Here is a 15,545-nt window from a genome sequence, read left to right on the forward strand (position 1 = left end):
GCTATTTATTTCAAATGCTCATAGTACTAAAGCTAAATTTTCAGAATACAGTATAAAGCTAGCTCTGCAAATCCAAACTTTTACTCACATCTCATCACTTTTTTCCTCACCAGTCACTACTGAATTTCTCACTGTTCTCCCATTTTGTGCAGCTACAAGTTCAAAGTGAGAGATTTAGGAGCTATTTTAGTATTCCCTTCATTTAGGTCCCTTGCACCTTTCCCTTCTATGCCTTTCTTCACTCTATCTTCAACCCATTGTCTACCGTTGCTGAATAGAAAAGGAAGGGAGGGAGGGAGGAATGAAAACCTCAAAACACACGTCGGTTACTGGGGAGAGGCATACCTCATCACTCTGGTCAGCCTAATTGGCCAAATCCTCCTCGAGGGTGGGGGCGATTTTTGTTTTTTTTTAAACGTAGTCCAACAGCTATTGGAGGCTCAGTGAGTAGCCAGCCATTCAGTCACCGATCCATAATCCCCCCACCCCCTTACCCTTTTCATTCCCTTGGGAAACCTGGAAACCAGAAAATCTTTCCAAGGAAACTCCTCGGGGGCTCGCCCAGATCCAGGCTTGCGGACTCGGACTCGCCCGGCGCTGCAGCCCCCACAGCCGATTGGCGGGGTCTCTAAGCCCCAAACCCAGCGAGAGCTTCCCGGGCTCCCGCGCCTGCGCAGGCTCCCCCTCCGGCCCCTCGCCCTGCAGCAGCGGCAGCGTGACGTAATGCAACCTCAGCAGCCGGCAGCGATATAAAGGAGGACAAGGCCGCGCGCCTCCCAGACGCAGAGTAGCTTGTGATTGGCTCCGGCTGCAGGACCTCGGAAACCCGAATGTGAGGACCTTCCTGATCCACAGCTGCCCCCCCCCCGTCCTTTCCCCCCAGAAATCCGGAGCGCGGTCAGAATTTTACTGGCGGCGGCGGCGGCAGCGGCGGCGGCGGCGGCATCTGCAGGTAAGGAGACTCCTGAGGAGAAAATAGAGGGATTGGGGGCCCCTGCGCTCAGTGTCGCTCCTGTGAGGGGAGGAGAGCTTGCACGGCTTGTACTGTAGGGCGAAGGGAACAATGGAAGTGGCGTCTAGTCCCTAAATTGCCCTCCCCCTCGAGCGCCCAGCTCTTCTCCTCAGCCTCGGCGGTGGCTGGAGGAATTGAGGGAAGTGTCTCCTCCTCAGCGGACCTTTTCTTTCCGTAAGGCCAGAGCCCCTGGGGGCAAGAGCCCTCCTGAAAGCCGTGGGTGGTTTTGGGTGACGGGAAAATGGCGGAAAACAAAACGGTGAAGTGAAGAATGCGACGTCCCCCCGGCATTTTATCTGCTACCTTCCCCCCTCCCCCCAATATTCCTTTCACTCGCGCCCCCACCCACATCTCCCCGCCCCCCGCCCGCCGCGAATGGTAACCTTGGAATTCGCGAGGGATGGCGGCGTTTGCTAGGAGGTGGGACCGAATCGGGCATTTTAGGGCTATAGGGAGCCGTCAGAGCCGGGAAGGGGGGGAGGGGGGTGTGCTGCAAGTGTAGCCTCTGCTAACACACCACCATTTTGGTTCTCAGCCTTCTCCCATGTAGTGGGGCCGAGGGAGCGGGAGGAGGATGAGGGGATGGGTTGCACGGCGTGGGGAGCGTAGCGGCGGTGGAGACCACTGCAGCGACTGAAAGGAGGGTGGAGGGGAAAGGGTCTTCTGGTCTCTTCGTTCTCCGTCTTTCCGTGGCGAAGGTGCTCTGGTTCGGTTAAGGATCCAGCCCGATGGGTAATGTATGAGGGCACGTGTGTGCGTTCTGCTCGAAACGATTGAAACTTGGCATGGTCTCGGGAAAGGCAGACTTATGCGGGAAGACGATTGTGTCCAAAGCTGCAATACTGCTACTTGCCAGGGCTCCTTTGTCTCATATCCCTGCAAATAGTACTTTCACATTCTCTTGTTTTGCCGTCTTAGGATTTCTCTCCCATGCCTTACCGAATTTACATCACGGAGAAGCTAGGTCCTGAATGAGCTATGTGTAGAGGAGATTGCTGAGAGTAACATTGGTGTGTGTATGTGATTTCTGCTCCCCCTACGTTGCTGGAAAGATGTTTACTTAAAGCGTACTTGGTGGTTACCTCCATTCAGTAAAGATGGGAGCGAGATAGATTCTTGGGAAGACTCAGAAGCCTAGGGATCTATTGGCTGTTCTCCTACCTTATTTATTATTGATCTTATTGAAACTTCCTATATGGGAATAAATGTGCTCAAATTTATTTGGTATTCATACAGCATGGCACTTCCCATAATAGTTGCATTAGGTGTTCAGATTTTTACATTTCACTGAGCGCTAGTGCATCTTTTTCTCTATAGATCTGGCAAGGATTAAGCTTGCCCTTGGTTGGTTCTCTTTCGCTTTCCAAAATATGGAGTTGCTAGTGATTTTTAAAATGTGCTTTAGAGAAGATTTTGTTTTAATCAGGTGGTCGAATTCTAAGTGTAATAATGTTGCTTATATCATAGTGGATGGATAGTCGTTTCTGTTGGAATCCCTATGTTTGCTTTTTATATTAATAGATGGTTACTTTTTATATTAATAGATTTGAGCATATCAGCCCAAATTGAAAATGTAAAGAAAAATTCTTAGTTGTGTAAGAGTTTTGGTTTAAAATGTTTTAAAATATCTAATTCTAAATGTATTTTTACAATAGGTAAAGGAAACTTTTCCCCCCCAAAGAAAATAATATAGTTCAGAAGGAAAAAAAAAAAAGAAATTGCTGCAGATTTTATTTTACAGTGTAAGAAAAATCTACAGTTTCTTCAAGACTCTATATTAAGGTGATTAACAAATTATAGTGTTTTATCTTATTTAATAACTAAACAAAATTAAGTGTTTAAAACATTTTAAAGACATTTATAATTGTTCTATTAGTAATAAATAAAACAATTGCTCTAATTAAAGTTGAAATAGTACAATGTTTTTAATTTTAAGAATAAGTCCTCATGGTATTTTAACTTACCTCTGAACACACAGTTTATTATGATTGCTCTTGACTTCATTTTGAAGGCAGAAAACAATGTGGTATTTTTAAAAAAGATAAAATACAGCCAAGAATTTCTAAAACTTTGTAATTTTGCTCACACATAACCAAATAATTTTATCTAAAATATTTGATATGTTGTAGGATTTTTATATACATGACTCAAATGTTGATAGAAGTTACTCTGTGAGACTCTCCTACATCTATAGAACTTTAAGGCAAGGAAAATAATCTTAGTGATCTCCTGTACTTAAGGATAAAGTTAGTTTACATGGCAGCTTTCTAAAATGTTTATTAATGATATAATCTCATCTTTTGTGCAGTATAGTCCTATTTATTAAACACTCCTATCTAAAAAGGAGATAATTGTTACATAAAATTTAGAGATTTTTTGGTATATTTACTTAGAATCTTAGGTTTGATGAGGAAATACACATAAGTAGTTATAAAAAATATGTTGAGTGACAGCACATAACTTTAGGTTTCATACTATCTGGTGATCTTAAATAAGTCATTTGAAATGAAATATATTGATCCCTTGCTTTCAAAATTAATATGAGGCTAAAATGACTTTAGTAATCATTAATGGAAAAAAAATCCAACAATTGCAAGTAAACTATATATTCTGTAAGAGACAATTTGCTAAAATGTTTGTATGTGATTGATCTTATCTTTACCATATTTAGGAAGCAGTCATGTTTCATGAGTCCTCAAAACTGTGAGACAAGAGAATGTAGTAGAGTGAGCTCAGAAGTCCTTACTGACCCAAAGAACTCCCGGGAAACTGGGATAGAACATTTTACATTATAAGTAAAACCCCTGGAGCCAGAGGTGAAACACGTTTATCTGCAGAGCTCCGCTGCAGGGCTGATCTGGGTCTGGAAGAAATGGATGAGAGCCACTGGATGAAATTCATTAATACTAGACACCTGAGTCCTCTAGTAATGTATAAATATCCCAACTATTGTCTGTTGTCATCCTGTTCTTTTTCTTCTGCTTTTATAACCTATATTTTAACTGGAACTTCAACACTACAGTGTTGTTCTTTTGCTTGCTTCTTTCACTTCCCTATGGCTCACCACACTTACTGTGTCTCATTCTCCATTATCTTTGGTTTACTTCCACTTGGCCCTTCTATAATTTATGGTTGTCACATAAAGCATCTAATCAAGATTTTTGTTTTGTTTTCTTTTGTAATGAAATATGCACACCTGGTTGAGAGGCATGTTTTCAATTGCATTTTTTTTTCTCAAAACAATTGACTGGCCTACATGCTTTTAAACTTAAAAACCATTTCTTTTACAGAGATTTGTGAATGACCTTTGCTAAGTATGGATTCAGGTGGAGGAGGCAGTCTTGGATTGTACACATCAGACTCTAGAATGGCCCATACCATGATTATGCAAGATTTTGGTAAAGCATTTTCTTTGTTGTACTTTTTCTTTCTTTTTTAAGAGTCAGAACAAATGAAATATCAAAACTACATTGCAGAAGGGGAGAGTTACAATAAAATATTGTTCTCTTGCTAGGAAAACATATTTGTAAGACTTATTAAAGTACAGCTATATGTCTATTGTCTACTTAAAACCATTCTTAAAATTTTGTGGGAAAGTTGAGGTAAGGATACTTGGAATATAGTGGTAATATGCCATTGGAAATGTAAAACTCAATTTGCATAAATAACTATCAGTTCTTACATGTAGGAAATATTAAGTTAGATTTCTAAAATATATTTTAATTTGAATTGTTAATAAAGCTGGACAAGGAAATACTTCAGTCATTTTAAAGAAGTTGGATGCTTATAAAGTGATATAGGAAAATTGTGCACTAGGTGATCAATTGTATTCTGATACTGTTTTCTCAGAAAGTTGTTATTAATAGCATTACATTTTAAAAAATAAAAGAAAATATTCTTTATTTTTGTGAACATTTTTCAGTAGTCTCTTAAGTGTAGTCATTTTGATGAAAATGTGAAGACTCCATTGAGAGTCCACAAAGAAACTGAATTTGGGTAAGGTCAATATGAATTATAGAAGATAAGATATCTGAAGTATAAGAGTAGTAGAAGTTGAAGAAAAGATCACAGTGAGAGTATGAGTGTAAAAAAGACAAATGGTAAATTGGGATAAAAAGTAAACAAAACATGAGGTATTATGGAATTGTCAAAGATGAAATTAGATAATATGGTTGAATTCTTAATTTTGTTCCATTGTAAAGCCAAACCCCCCCCCCCCAAAAAAAAGAAATGAATTCCAGTCTTGCCAGTCCTATTAACTATCTGTGTAAACTTCAGCAAATTACTTAATTCACTTGTATGAAGGGGTTGGACAAGATAACATTTAAGGTATTCTCCAATTCTTTGATTCCTTGATATTTCTGCCTGATGACTAAAGGTACAGTGTGTAGTTCAAGAACAAATGTGTTGGAGATCAAGATGACTGTGTAGTTAATTGATGAAATAGAAAGAAATCATGGATTTATCCTAAGAGTCAGAATGAATTGTGTTGATTATGAACAACTTAGAAGTGATTTGGGGTGAAAAAAGTATAGGAATACATTTTAGAGGTAGGGCAAAGGGCTGAAGAGTAAGATTTCACAAATAATTTTGTGAATTCTTTGCTAAAGATAGTTTTTAAAATACTGGAACATGTGAACTTCAATATGTTAAATACGTTTTGGTTGAAATGCCAACTTTAATTTGTTACCTTTTAATAATAGGTATTTTTAAAATGGGAAGAAATACAGCATTTTCTCTATTTAATACAAAATGTTACCTGCAATGTAGCATTTCCCTTCCAAGATTGAAAAAAATATCTGATCAGTGCTGATAAATATTTGGTGTTCCTCTTAACTTCCTTTTCATTGTTCCTCCTCAATGTTATTTTTTGATGGTAAATTAATCCTTTATTATATCTAATACTTTATTTCCTTTTCATTGCTAGGGAAGTAGAATATGTGTATTGACATATTTTTATGTACATTCTTTTTTCTTATTTATTTTTATTGAGATATAATTAATATACTATACAATTCACCCATGTTAAAGAATACAATTCAGTAGTTTTTAGTATAGTTACAAAGTGCAGCTGTCACCATTACCTAATTTCAGAACATTTTGTCATGGTAAAAATAAACCTCATACCTATTAGCAGTTATTTTCTACCCCACCCCCCATCTTCCTGCCTATGGGTTTACCTGTTCTGGATATTTTATATAAGTAGAATCATACCATATGTGACCTTTTTTGCCTGGCTTCTTTTCACCTAGCATAATGTTTTCAAGTTTTATCCATATTGTAACATAGATTAATACTTCATTTCTTTTTACTGCTAAATGATACTCTACTACATGGGTAAGCTAAATTTGTTTATCCATTCATCAGTTGGCAGACATTTGTCTTGTTAAATATTTTTAATGCATTAGAATGCTTTTGTATTTAACCTAAAGCTTTGCATCTCAGACTAGAGTATGAGTGCCCTTGAGGAATGTGGCAGTGTTTACATGAAACCACAGGATAAACAGCTCATCAAACAGTACCTTTATTTGAATTGGGGAGAAGACACATAGACACAGTTATACTCATGTAAACATGTTATGGGAAAGGAAGCAAAATTTTATTCATTATACCCTTACTTTTTATGAGTAATAAAATGGGCAAGTATGAGAACTACTTCCAGATCTTTAATTTAAAGTCCTTTCTAAAATTAATAGAGTAAATCAAATTACTTATACCATAAAAAAATTAAAGCCACAGTTTTTTGTTATACAGTTGTTCATGATTCAGTTTCCTAGTAGAATTTTGTGATTATTGGTTTTGAAATGATGCATTCTTTTAAAATTCCTTTTTAATTTAATTTTATGCTCTTTTAAATCTAGACAAAAATTGATGGCAACTAAATTGCTTTTACATTTTTTTGTTAAATTATTTTGTTGGCTATCTAGTTAGATCAGAAATGGGTAATGTTCACTCATTTGTGTTTAGCAATGATGTTAACCTAAAGTATAAGTTAGGTTTCCATTTGTCCTTAGTAAATTCTGAAATCTTAGAAGATAGAAAGGAAATATATATATATATATATATATATATATATATATATATATAATTTTATTGTCTAAAGTTTTACATATGTCTCCTTTTCCCCCAATTGAACCCCCCCTCCCCACAGCCATTCCTACCTCCGGGCAAGTCCCCACTGCCCCAGTGTCTGTGTCCATTGGTTATGCTAATATGCGTGCATACAAGTCCTTTGGTTGCTCTCTAACCCTCCCTCCCCTACCATTTGTCTCTAGATTGAGTTATTCTTGTTCATCAAATTATGTTGATCATTATGCTAAGTGAAATAAGCCAGTCGGAGAAAGATAAATATCACGTGATCTCATTCATATGTGGGATATAATGATCAACATATTTATATATTTTTTGATCTGCAGTTCTGAGCTCAATTTCATATATGGGTCTTTTCATTTCTTATGTTATTTTAAGAAATGCAAACTGTTCTAAACCTAAAGGGACCTTTATTGGTAGGATTTTCGACAATGGAAATTTTAGCTCTGTTATTTTAGGTTTCTTTCTGAAAACAGCCTCCCCCTCCCTGTGTTTAGTCTTCCCTCCATCCATTAAACTTTCCTAATTCTAAAATTTAATTAAAAATTAGATAAACTCTCTTTAAATTTCTGCAAACATAAAAACTTAGATATTTACAATCACATAAATTAATGATATTAGTGAAACAGTTTAGCATACACAAGTAGAGCTAGCCAAGTAAATACACTATGTGGCACAAAATCTCTAAATTCCATAAGATTCTTGGTTGGGATGTAATGGCTACTATAAATACATAAGTGCTTTTTAATCATATAAGATCAATATTGTTTTATGCTGCAAATCCTATATAATAAAACCCTAATATGCAAATCAACTGGAGCACCGCTCAGCCAGAAGCCAGGCTCATGGCTGGCAAGCACAGTGGCGGTGGCAGGAACCTCTCCCGCCTCCCAGGCAGTGCTAAGGAATAGCTAGCCAAGTGGTAAGGAGCAGCAAGCAGGCGGGTGGTAAGGAGTGAGGGGTCCCCAACTGCAAGAGAGATCCTGGACTGCAAAAGGGATGTCCAACTGCCGAATATCCCCCAAGGGGTCCCGAACTGCGAGAGAGCACAGGCTGGGCTGAGAGGACCCCCCCCCCCCAGTGCATGAATTCTTGCACTGAGCCCCTAGTTTTAAATAAGTTTCCCAGTTTGTAGTAGTTGTTTTTTTATTTTATTTCTATATAAAAGAGTTTAACATTTTTTATTTGGGGGAAAAATAATCTGAAACATGAATTTAATTCAGAAATTAAATTAGTTTTTTAATTACACTATTTTTTTAAGGATATTTGATATTTACATATTTACAACAAATTATGTAATAACCTTGTCATGTTTCAGTAGAATGGTTGCCCTTGGAATCTGTGCTACTGAATTTAATAGTTTTTTAAGATTTTATTGCTGCAGAAAGTCTATGTTGCTTTGGGACTTAAATAGAAAAACAACCTTAGACAATGGCCCAAGATAGACCTAACAAATACCAAATTTTATGCTACCCCATAGTGAAATTCCAAGTATTCACATTTAAATGAAATAACTTTGGTAAATTGGAAATGCTTAAAGTGATTACTTGTTTCTTACTGTTACCTGGTTATCTAATTTATGTCATACTTTTTAAATGATTTTTTCTTACTGTATATAATTTTGTTACCTAGTGAGATAAATTATTAATGCCCTTTAATGCTGCTTGCTAAATGCCTTGAAATGTAAATGATCAATATTTTTACTCTTTCTCAAACTATTCCTTTAGTAATTACTCACTTGGTTAATCCTATAAAACCTTTTAAAAAGTTCTAGGGTAAATAAATTTTCTTCTCTTCTAAAGAGTATAAAAATAAAGTCTAGCCCTCTGGTGTAGCTAAGTGGTTGAGTGTCAACCTATGAATCAGGAGGTCAAGGTTTGATTGCTAGTCAAGGTACATGCCCAGGTTGTGGGCTCAATCCCTGGTAGGGGGAATTCAGGAGGCAACTGATCAGTGTTTCTCATCATTGATGTTTCTGTCTCCTTCTCTCCCTTCCTCTCTGAAATCAATAAAAATATATTTAAAAAAATAAAGTTGAGTCTGGAGTCAAAGAGTTTAATTCCCAGCTTGAGCCTAGGGCAAGCTCATTTAACCACTCCTAACCATAGTTCTTATTTAAAATGGGGATAATTACAACTCACCTTATTATACAGTTGTTCTGAGGTTTAAGTGAGATATAATGTATGTAAAAGCATTAGCAAGTTGCTTGGTGCATAGTCAGTGCTCAATAAATATAGCTATTGTATAGGTAAATGTGTGACTGTTTAAAAATTCAAAGGAATCTAACAGATGAGTTGAAGAAGAAAGAGCAAAATTTAATAGAAGTCTTGGATCTTGGTCTGAGTAATCTACCAGTACCCTGTGGAAAACTCATTGATTCTTAGATCTTTGAGATTATCTAGTTCAGGGTAAGAAAGGATATTTGGATACCTTTTGGTTTAGATAGGATTTATTTTGACCTGTTAGTTCCTACTAGAGTAGAGGCTAAGTGAACAGAAAAACACTTACTCCATCTGTTTTAGAATCTTCCCAACCAGGTTAATCTGAACTCAGGCCAGCACTAGCATTATACCATCCTTTCCTAACCTCCAGCAGTGTTCTAAAATAAACGGAATTTCCTATAATTTAAGTTTGAATTGTGAAGAAGTTTTATAAAATATTAATTTATTCTTTATATACATAGAATTTTCATACTGTTCATTTTGTAGACTTAACATTTACATTTTCCTTGCAAAAAATGATATTGACAGTCTGGTTGAATGCTAAATTTGAAACCTGCCCTCCCTGTCTCCAAAATGGCCACTGGAGTAACAAGTAAAGAGAAAGAACTACTTGTATACACACACTCCTTTTGTCTACTAGATTTCAAGATTGAGGCCCTGTTCTTTTAGGGTAATGTGGTGATTTAGGTGACAGTTTGAGAATAGTGAGATAGATACAGAAGGGTTGAAAGGCAGCTTTCCCTTCTCACTTTTATTTATTTTATTTTATTTTTTTATGGGTTAGGGTATTAACAGTGTCCATTGGTCTCCTACCAAACTTGTTAACTAACTGCCATAATGAATTGGTTTATAATAGTGAATACTCTATAGCAAATAGCACTCTTTCAGGTATCATCATATATAATAAAAGGTAATATGCAAATTTACCCTCACGCTCTTACAAGGTGGCTGCCTACGACCAGGCCGGCAGGGGGGTTAGTGAGGGACAACCAAACGACTGAACAAGCAGGCTGCATGGGGTGACCAGGCCAGCAGGGGGGTTAGTGAGGAACGACAAACGACTGAAGAGCAGGCTGCATGGGGCGACCAGGCTAGCAGGGGGCAGTTAGGGGTGACCAGGCTGGCGGGAGGGCAGTTAGGGGCAATCAGGCCAGCACACAGAAGCAGTGAGGGGCAATCAGGCCAGTGGGTAGGGGGGCAGTTAGGGGCGACCAGGCAGGTGAGCGATTAGGAGCCAGTGGTCCAGGATTGTGAGAGGGATGCCTGACGGCCAGGGATTGGGCCTAAACTGGCAGTCGGACATCCCCCAAGAGGTCCCGGATTGGAAAAGGTGCAGGCTGGGCTGAGGGGACCCCCCCCCCATGCATGAATTTTGTGCACTGGGCCTCTAGTCTATATATATATATATATACATACACACACATACATATACATACACACACACACAAGCCTAAGCCACTGAACGACCAGTCGCTATGAAGCGCATTGACCACCAGGGGGCAGGCGCTCAGCGCAGAAGCTCCCCCTTGGTGGTCAGTGTGCTCCCACAGTCAGCCTCACGGCTGGCAAGCACAGCTGCGGCAGCGCAACCCTCCCGCCTCCATAGCAGCAGGGCCAGGATGAGCGGGAGCAGCGCCCGGCCTGGGCTTGGGCTCCTCCCTGGCCATCTGCCGCTTCGCGCACTACTACATCCCCCAGGGGTCCCAGATTGTGGCAGGGCGCAGGCCAGGCTGAGGGACCCCACCAGTGCACAGATTTGTGCACTGGGGCTCTAGTTACTTTATAGAAAGTGATCATTATATGGAAAAAGGTTTGTACTGGATTCTTACAGATAATTTGGTATAATCTGGTCCACAAACTTTATTAAAGTGTTTACTGAGGGAGGCATAATTTAACAGAAATCATGAAGGAAAGTTTCACACTTTCACAAGGGAAGTCGGAGCTGATGTTTACCATGGTGCCCAAGTTATTTAAACCTTTTTTCCCTACAGATTAATTTAGAATATAATACATTTTGGAGTCCATATGTATAATTTTTGTGTGTGTTAATCCTCACCTGAGGATGTTTTTTCCATTGATTTTTAAACAGAGTGGTAAGGAGAGGGAGAGACAGAGAGAGAAACATTGATGTGAGAGAGGCATATCAATTGGTTGCCTCCTGCACACGCCCTGATGGGCTGGAGATCAAGCCTGTAACTGAGGTACATGCCCTTGACCAGAATCAATCCCAGGACCCTTCAGTCTGCAGGCCGACACTCTCCACTGAGCCAAACCAGCTAGGGCAGGGGTGGGCAAACTTTTTGACTCGAGGGCCACAATGGGTTCTTAAACTGGACTGGAGGGCCGGAACAAAAGCATGGATGGAGTGTTTGTGTGAACTAATATAAATTCAAAGTAAACATCATTACATAAAAGGGTACGGTCTTTTTTTTTTTTAGTTTTATTCATTTCAAACGGGCCGGATCCGGCCCGCGGGCCATAGTTTGCCCACAGCTGAGCTAGGGCCATATGTATAATATTTTATCAAAAGAAATCTTTGTGTGAAAATAGTTTGTTGTATCCCCCACAATCAGGTGTCAAAGGAGGCTTTATTTCTTACTAGAGGGCCAGTGAACGAGATTCGTGCACTGGAGAGGGGGCGTCCCTCAGCCCGGCCTGTGCCCTTCCGCAGTCTGGGACCCCTTGCTCCTTACTGCCCACATGCAGCGGAGGCAGGAGAGGCTTCCGCCACCACCGCTGCACTCACCAGCTGTGAGCCTGGTTTCTGGCTGAGCAGTGCTTCCCCTGTGGAAGTGCACTGACCACCAGGGGGCAGCTCCTGTGTTGAGCATCTGCCCCCTGGTGGTTAGTGTGCATGATAGTGACCAGTCATTCTGCAGTTTGGTTGATTTGCATATTACGCTTTTATTATTTAGGATAAGATGAGGAAGTTTAGGGACTTTTTTTTTTAAATATATTTTATTGATTTTTTACAGAGAAGAAGGGAGAGGGTTAGAGAGTTAGAAACATCGATGAGAGAGTTCGATCAGTTGCCTCCTGCACGCCCCCTACTGGGGATGTGCCCGCAACCAAGGTACATGCCCTTGACCGGAATCGAACCCGGGACCCCTCAGTCCGCAGGCCGGCGCTCTATCCACAGAGCCAAACCGGTACGCGAAGTTTAGGGACTTTTATGCTTGTAATACGTACTTTATAATACATTAAGCTTGTCATTTTAAACTCACCTAATTTAACATATGAGCTAGCACTTTTTATGTTTGTTTCCTTTTAACTTTAATTTTAATTTTTAAAAATACTGGTCTCACCAGTAGAAAAATAATACATAGGTTCCCATTTACCCTTTACTCATCTTCCAATGGTGATATCTTTATAACTAAGTTACCATGAGCTGTTGTCCTATATAATCAAAGGGTAATATGCAAATTGACCAAACAGCAGAATGACCGGTTGCTATGGCGTGCAGTGACCACCAGAGGGCAGACGCTCAACGCAGGAGCTGCCCCCTAGTAGTCAGTGCACCACTCAGTCACAAGCAGGGCTGATGGCTAGCAAGCGCAGCAGCGGTGGCAGGAGCCTCTCCCGCCTCCGCAGCAGCACTAAGGATGTCCGACTGCTCCCCATGGGGCCTAAGACATCAGTCAGACATCCCCCAAGAACTCCCAGACTGCTAAAGGGTGCAGGATGGGCTGAGGGACACCCCCTTCACAAGTGCACGAATGTCATGCACTGGGCCTCTAGTAATATCGTAACCAGGAAATTAACACATTGTATGCGGGAAACGTGTTTACACGTTTTACGTATTTATACGTTCTACCAGTGTAGTAGAGCGTGGGACACGTATTAATACGTTTTTTATAGACTAGCGGTAGAATGCGGGTAACGTATAAATACGTAAACTAAAGTTATCATAATTTTACTGAACGTTGCCATTTGCACAAAAAAATAGCAAAAATGGCCCGCGCCACCTGTTAGCGCGCGATAAAAACTACCCGCAAACAATGTGTTAATATTGGTGCATTGCTATTAAGTAGAGTATGGACTTCATTCAGTTGTTACCATTTTTTTCTACGTACATTTGTGTGTGCGTGTGTATAATTCTATGTAGTTTTAACCCACATATAGATTTGTGTAAACACCACCCCAATGAAGATACAAACTGTCCCATTACCATATATATGTTATGCCAATACATTCACACACACATACCCGCACTTGGCAGCTGCTAATCTATTCTCCAGCTGTGTAGTTTTTTTATTTTGTGAATGCTATAGAAGTTACTCCATTTATACATTATACAGTATTGTAAACTTTGGTAATTGCCTTTTTGCACTCAGCATAATTTTTTGGAGATTCATTCAGGTTGTTGAATGTAGCAGTGGTTTGTCCCTTTTTTATTGCTGAGTAGTATTCCATAGTAAGGATGTGCCAGAATTGGTTTAGCAAACCATTCATTGCTGAAGGACATTTGGATTATTTTCAATATTTTGCTACTATGAGTAATAGTTACTATGAGCTGTTAGGAATATTTATGTGTTAGGAATATTTATGTGTAGTTTTTTGTATAAACATAGGTTTTAATAATTTTGTGGAAAATTCCCTAGAGCCAAGTGTTGGGTTGTATGGTAAGTACATGTTTAGTTTTATAAGAAACCGCCAAACTATTTTCCAGAGTGTCTGCTACATTTTACATTCCCACCAGCAAAATATGAGATATCAACTTTCTCCACATCCTCACTAACCTGTGCTGTTATTTGTTTTTTATTTCAATTGTTCTAATTGGTGTGTAGTGATATATCACTGTGACTTTATGTTTTACTTGAAAATAAAATACATCATTTTTAAGGTTCTAATTTAGATTTGGCGAACATTGTTTTCACCCCCTTCCTGATTGGTGATGGTTTTTATTACACTCCAATTATCAGTGATTTTTTTTTAATGATAGTTTGGCCAGGACTATTTCTTACTTAAAATATTTTATGTCATCTAACATATTAAGTACAGTTCTTTTAACTAATAATATAACTACTTTTTGAATAATTGTTTATATTATAGTGGCTGGAATGGCTGGTACTGCGCATATCGATGGAGACCATATTGTTGTTTCAGTTCCTGAGGCTGTATTAGTTTCTGATGTTGTCACAGATGATGGGATAACTCTTGATCATGGCCTTGCAGCTGAAGTTGTTCATGGGCCTGATATCATCACTGAGACCGATGTAGTAACAGAAGGTGTAATTGTTCCTGAAGCTGTACTTGAAGCTGATGTCGCTATTGAAGAGGATATAGAGGAAGATGATGGTGATCACATCTTGACTTCTGAGCTAATTACAGAAGCCGTTAGAGTACCTGAGCAGGTTTTTGTGGCTGACATTGTTACTGGTCCTGATGGACACTTAGAACATGTGGTCCAAGATTGTGTTTCAGGAGTTGACTCTCCCACAATGGTATCGGAGGAGGTTCTTGTAACTAATTCAGATTCAGAAACTGTGATTCAAACAGCTGGTGGTGTTCCTGGATCTACAGTTACTATTAAAACTGAAGATGATGATGATGATGAGGAGGAGGATGTCAAGAGCACTTCTGAAGACTACTTAATGATATCATGTAAGTGGAACATAAAGTTCATAAGTACTTGAGAGATTGATTTATATATAACCTGGAAAGTTTTTGTGGGATGAGGGATTTACTCAATAAAAATCATGGGGGTAATTTTTTTTAAAAGAAAATTTTCAAAACTATTGTTGACATGCTTTTTTGAATTTGCTCATATTTTTAATTTACTGAATGAATATTCATATCCAAAATAAAATAACATAATTTAGTAATATCTTAGAACAGAAATATAGATTTAGAAAGTACAGCAAGAACATTAACTGATACAGAATTTTAATGGTAAATATATGTATTTTAAAATGGGAAATTTATTTTAGGTAGCCATTGCTTTAATTTTAATATGGCAGGTATTGGTGTTGTTCAGTTTTGCTTAGGAATTTAAGCATAATATGTTCAAAAATGTGTAATTAGTTTTTATGCAACACTTGAAAAGTAAATTATAAACTCAGATTGTGTTCTACAATTTTCCCTGTGTGTTTTTTTTCTGTTTGTGTAAATACGTGTGTTTATTTCAGACTGCTTTACGATGTCCTTAAGACACTCTATCTGGAGGAGGAAGATAGAAATATCTTGTTCTCATTCTAAGTGGTGCGTTTGCCTGAATAGCA

The 15,545-nt window shown here is 38.8% G+C and overlaps 1 protein-coding gene across 7 annotated transcripts in view; it reads left to right on the plus strand.

The window, feature by feature from the left end:
• The first annotated feature begins 929 nt into the window (after positions 1-929).
• The window catches only part of ZNF711 (zinc finger protein 711), a 42,032-nt gene continuing 27,416 nt past the window's right edge, over positions 930-15,545 (plus strand). For 2 of the 7 annotated variants that reach the window (XM_059679103.1, XM_059679109.1), the window contains exons 1-4: positions 2,668-2,794; positions 3,684-3,938; positions 4,303-4,410; positions 14,377-14,928. In XM_059679103.1, the coding sequence (XP_059535086.1) occupies positions 4,329-4,410; positions 14,377-14,928 (634 nt within the window). In that variant the 5' untranslated portion in view covers positions 2,668-2,794; positions 3,684-3,938; positions 4,303-4,328. Of the gene's footprint in view, positions 953-2,667; positions 2,795-2,873; positions 3,944-4,302; positions 4,411-14,376; positions 14,929-15,545 lie in introns of those variants that run through there. The other 5 variants (XM_059679104.1, XM_059679107.1, XM_059679106.1 and 2 more) reach the window with 5 other exon arrangements.

The sequence above is a fragment of the Myotis daubentonii genome, chromosome X, assembly GCF_963259705.1.
Source record: "Myotis daubentonii chromosome X, mMyoDau2.1, whole genome shotgun sequence".
In the NCBI taxonomy this organism is placed as follows: Eukaryota; Metazoa; Chordata; class Mammalia; order Chiroptera; family Vespertilionidae; genus Myotis; species Myotis daubentonii.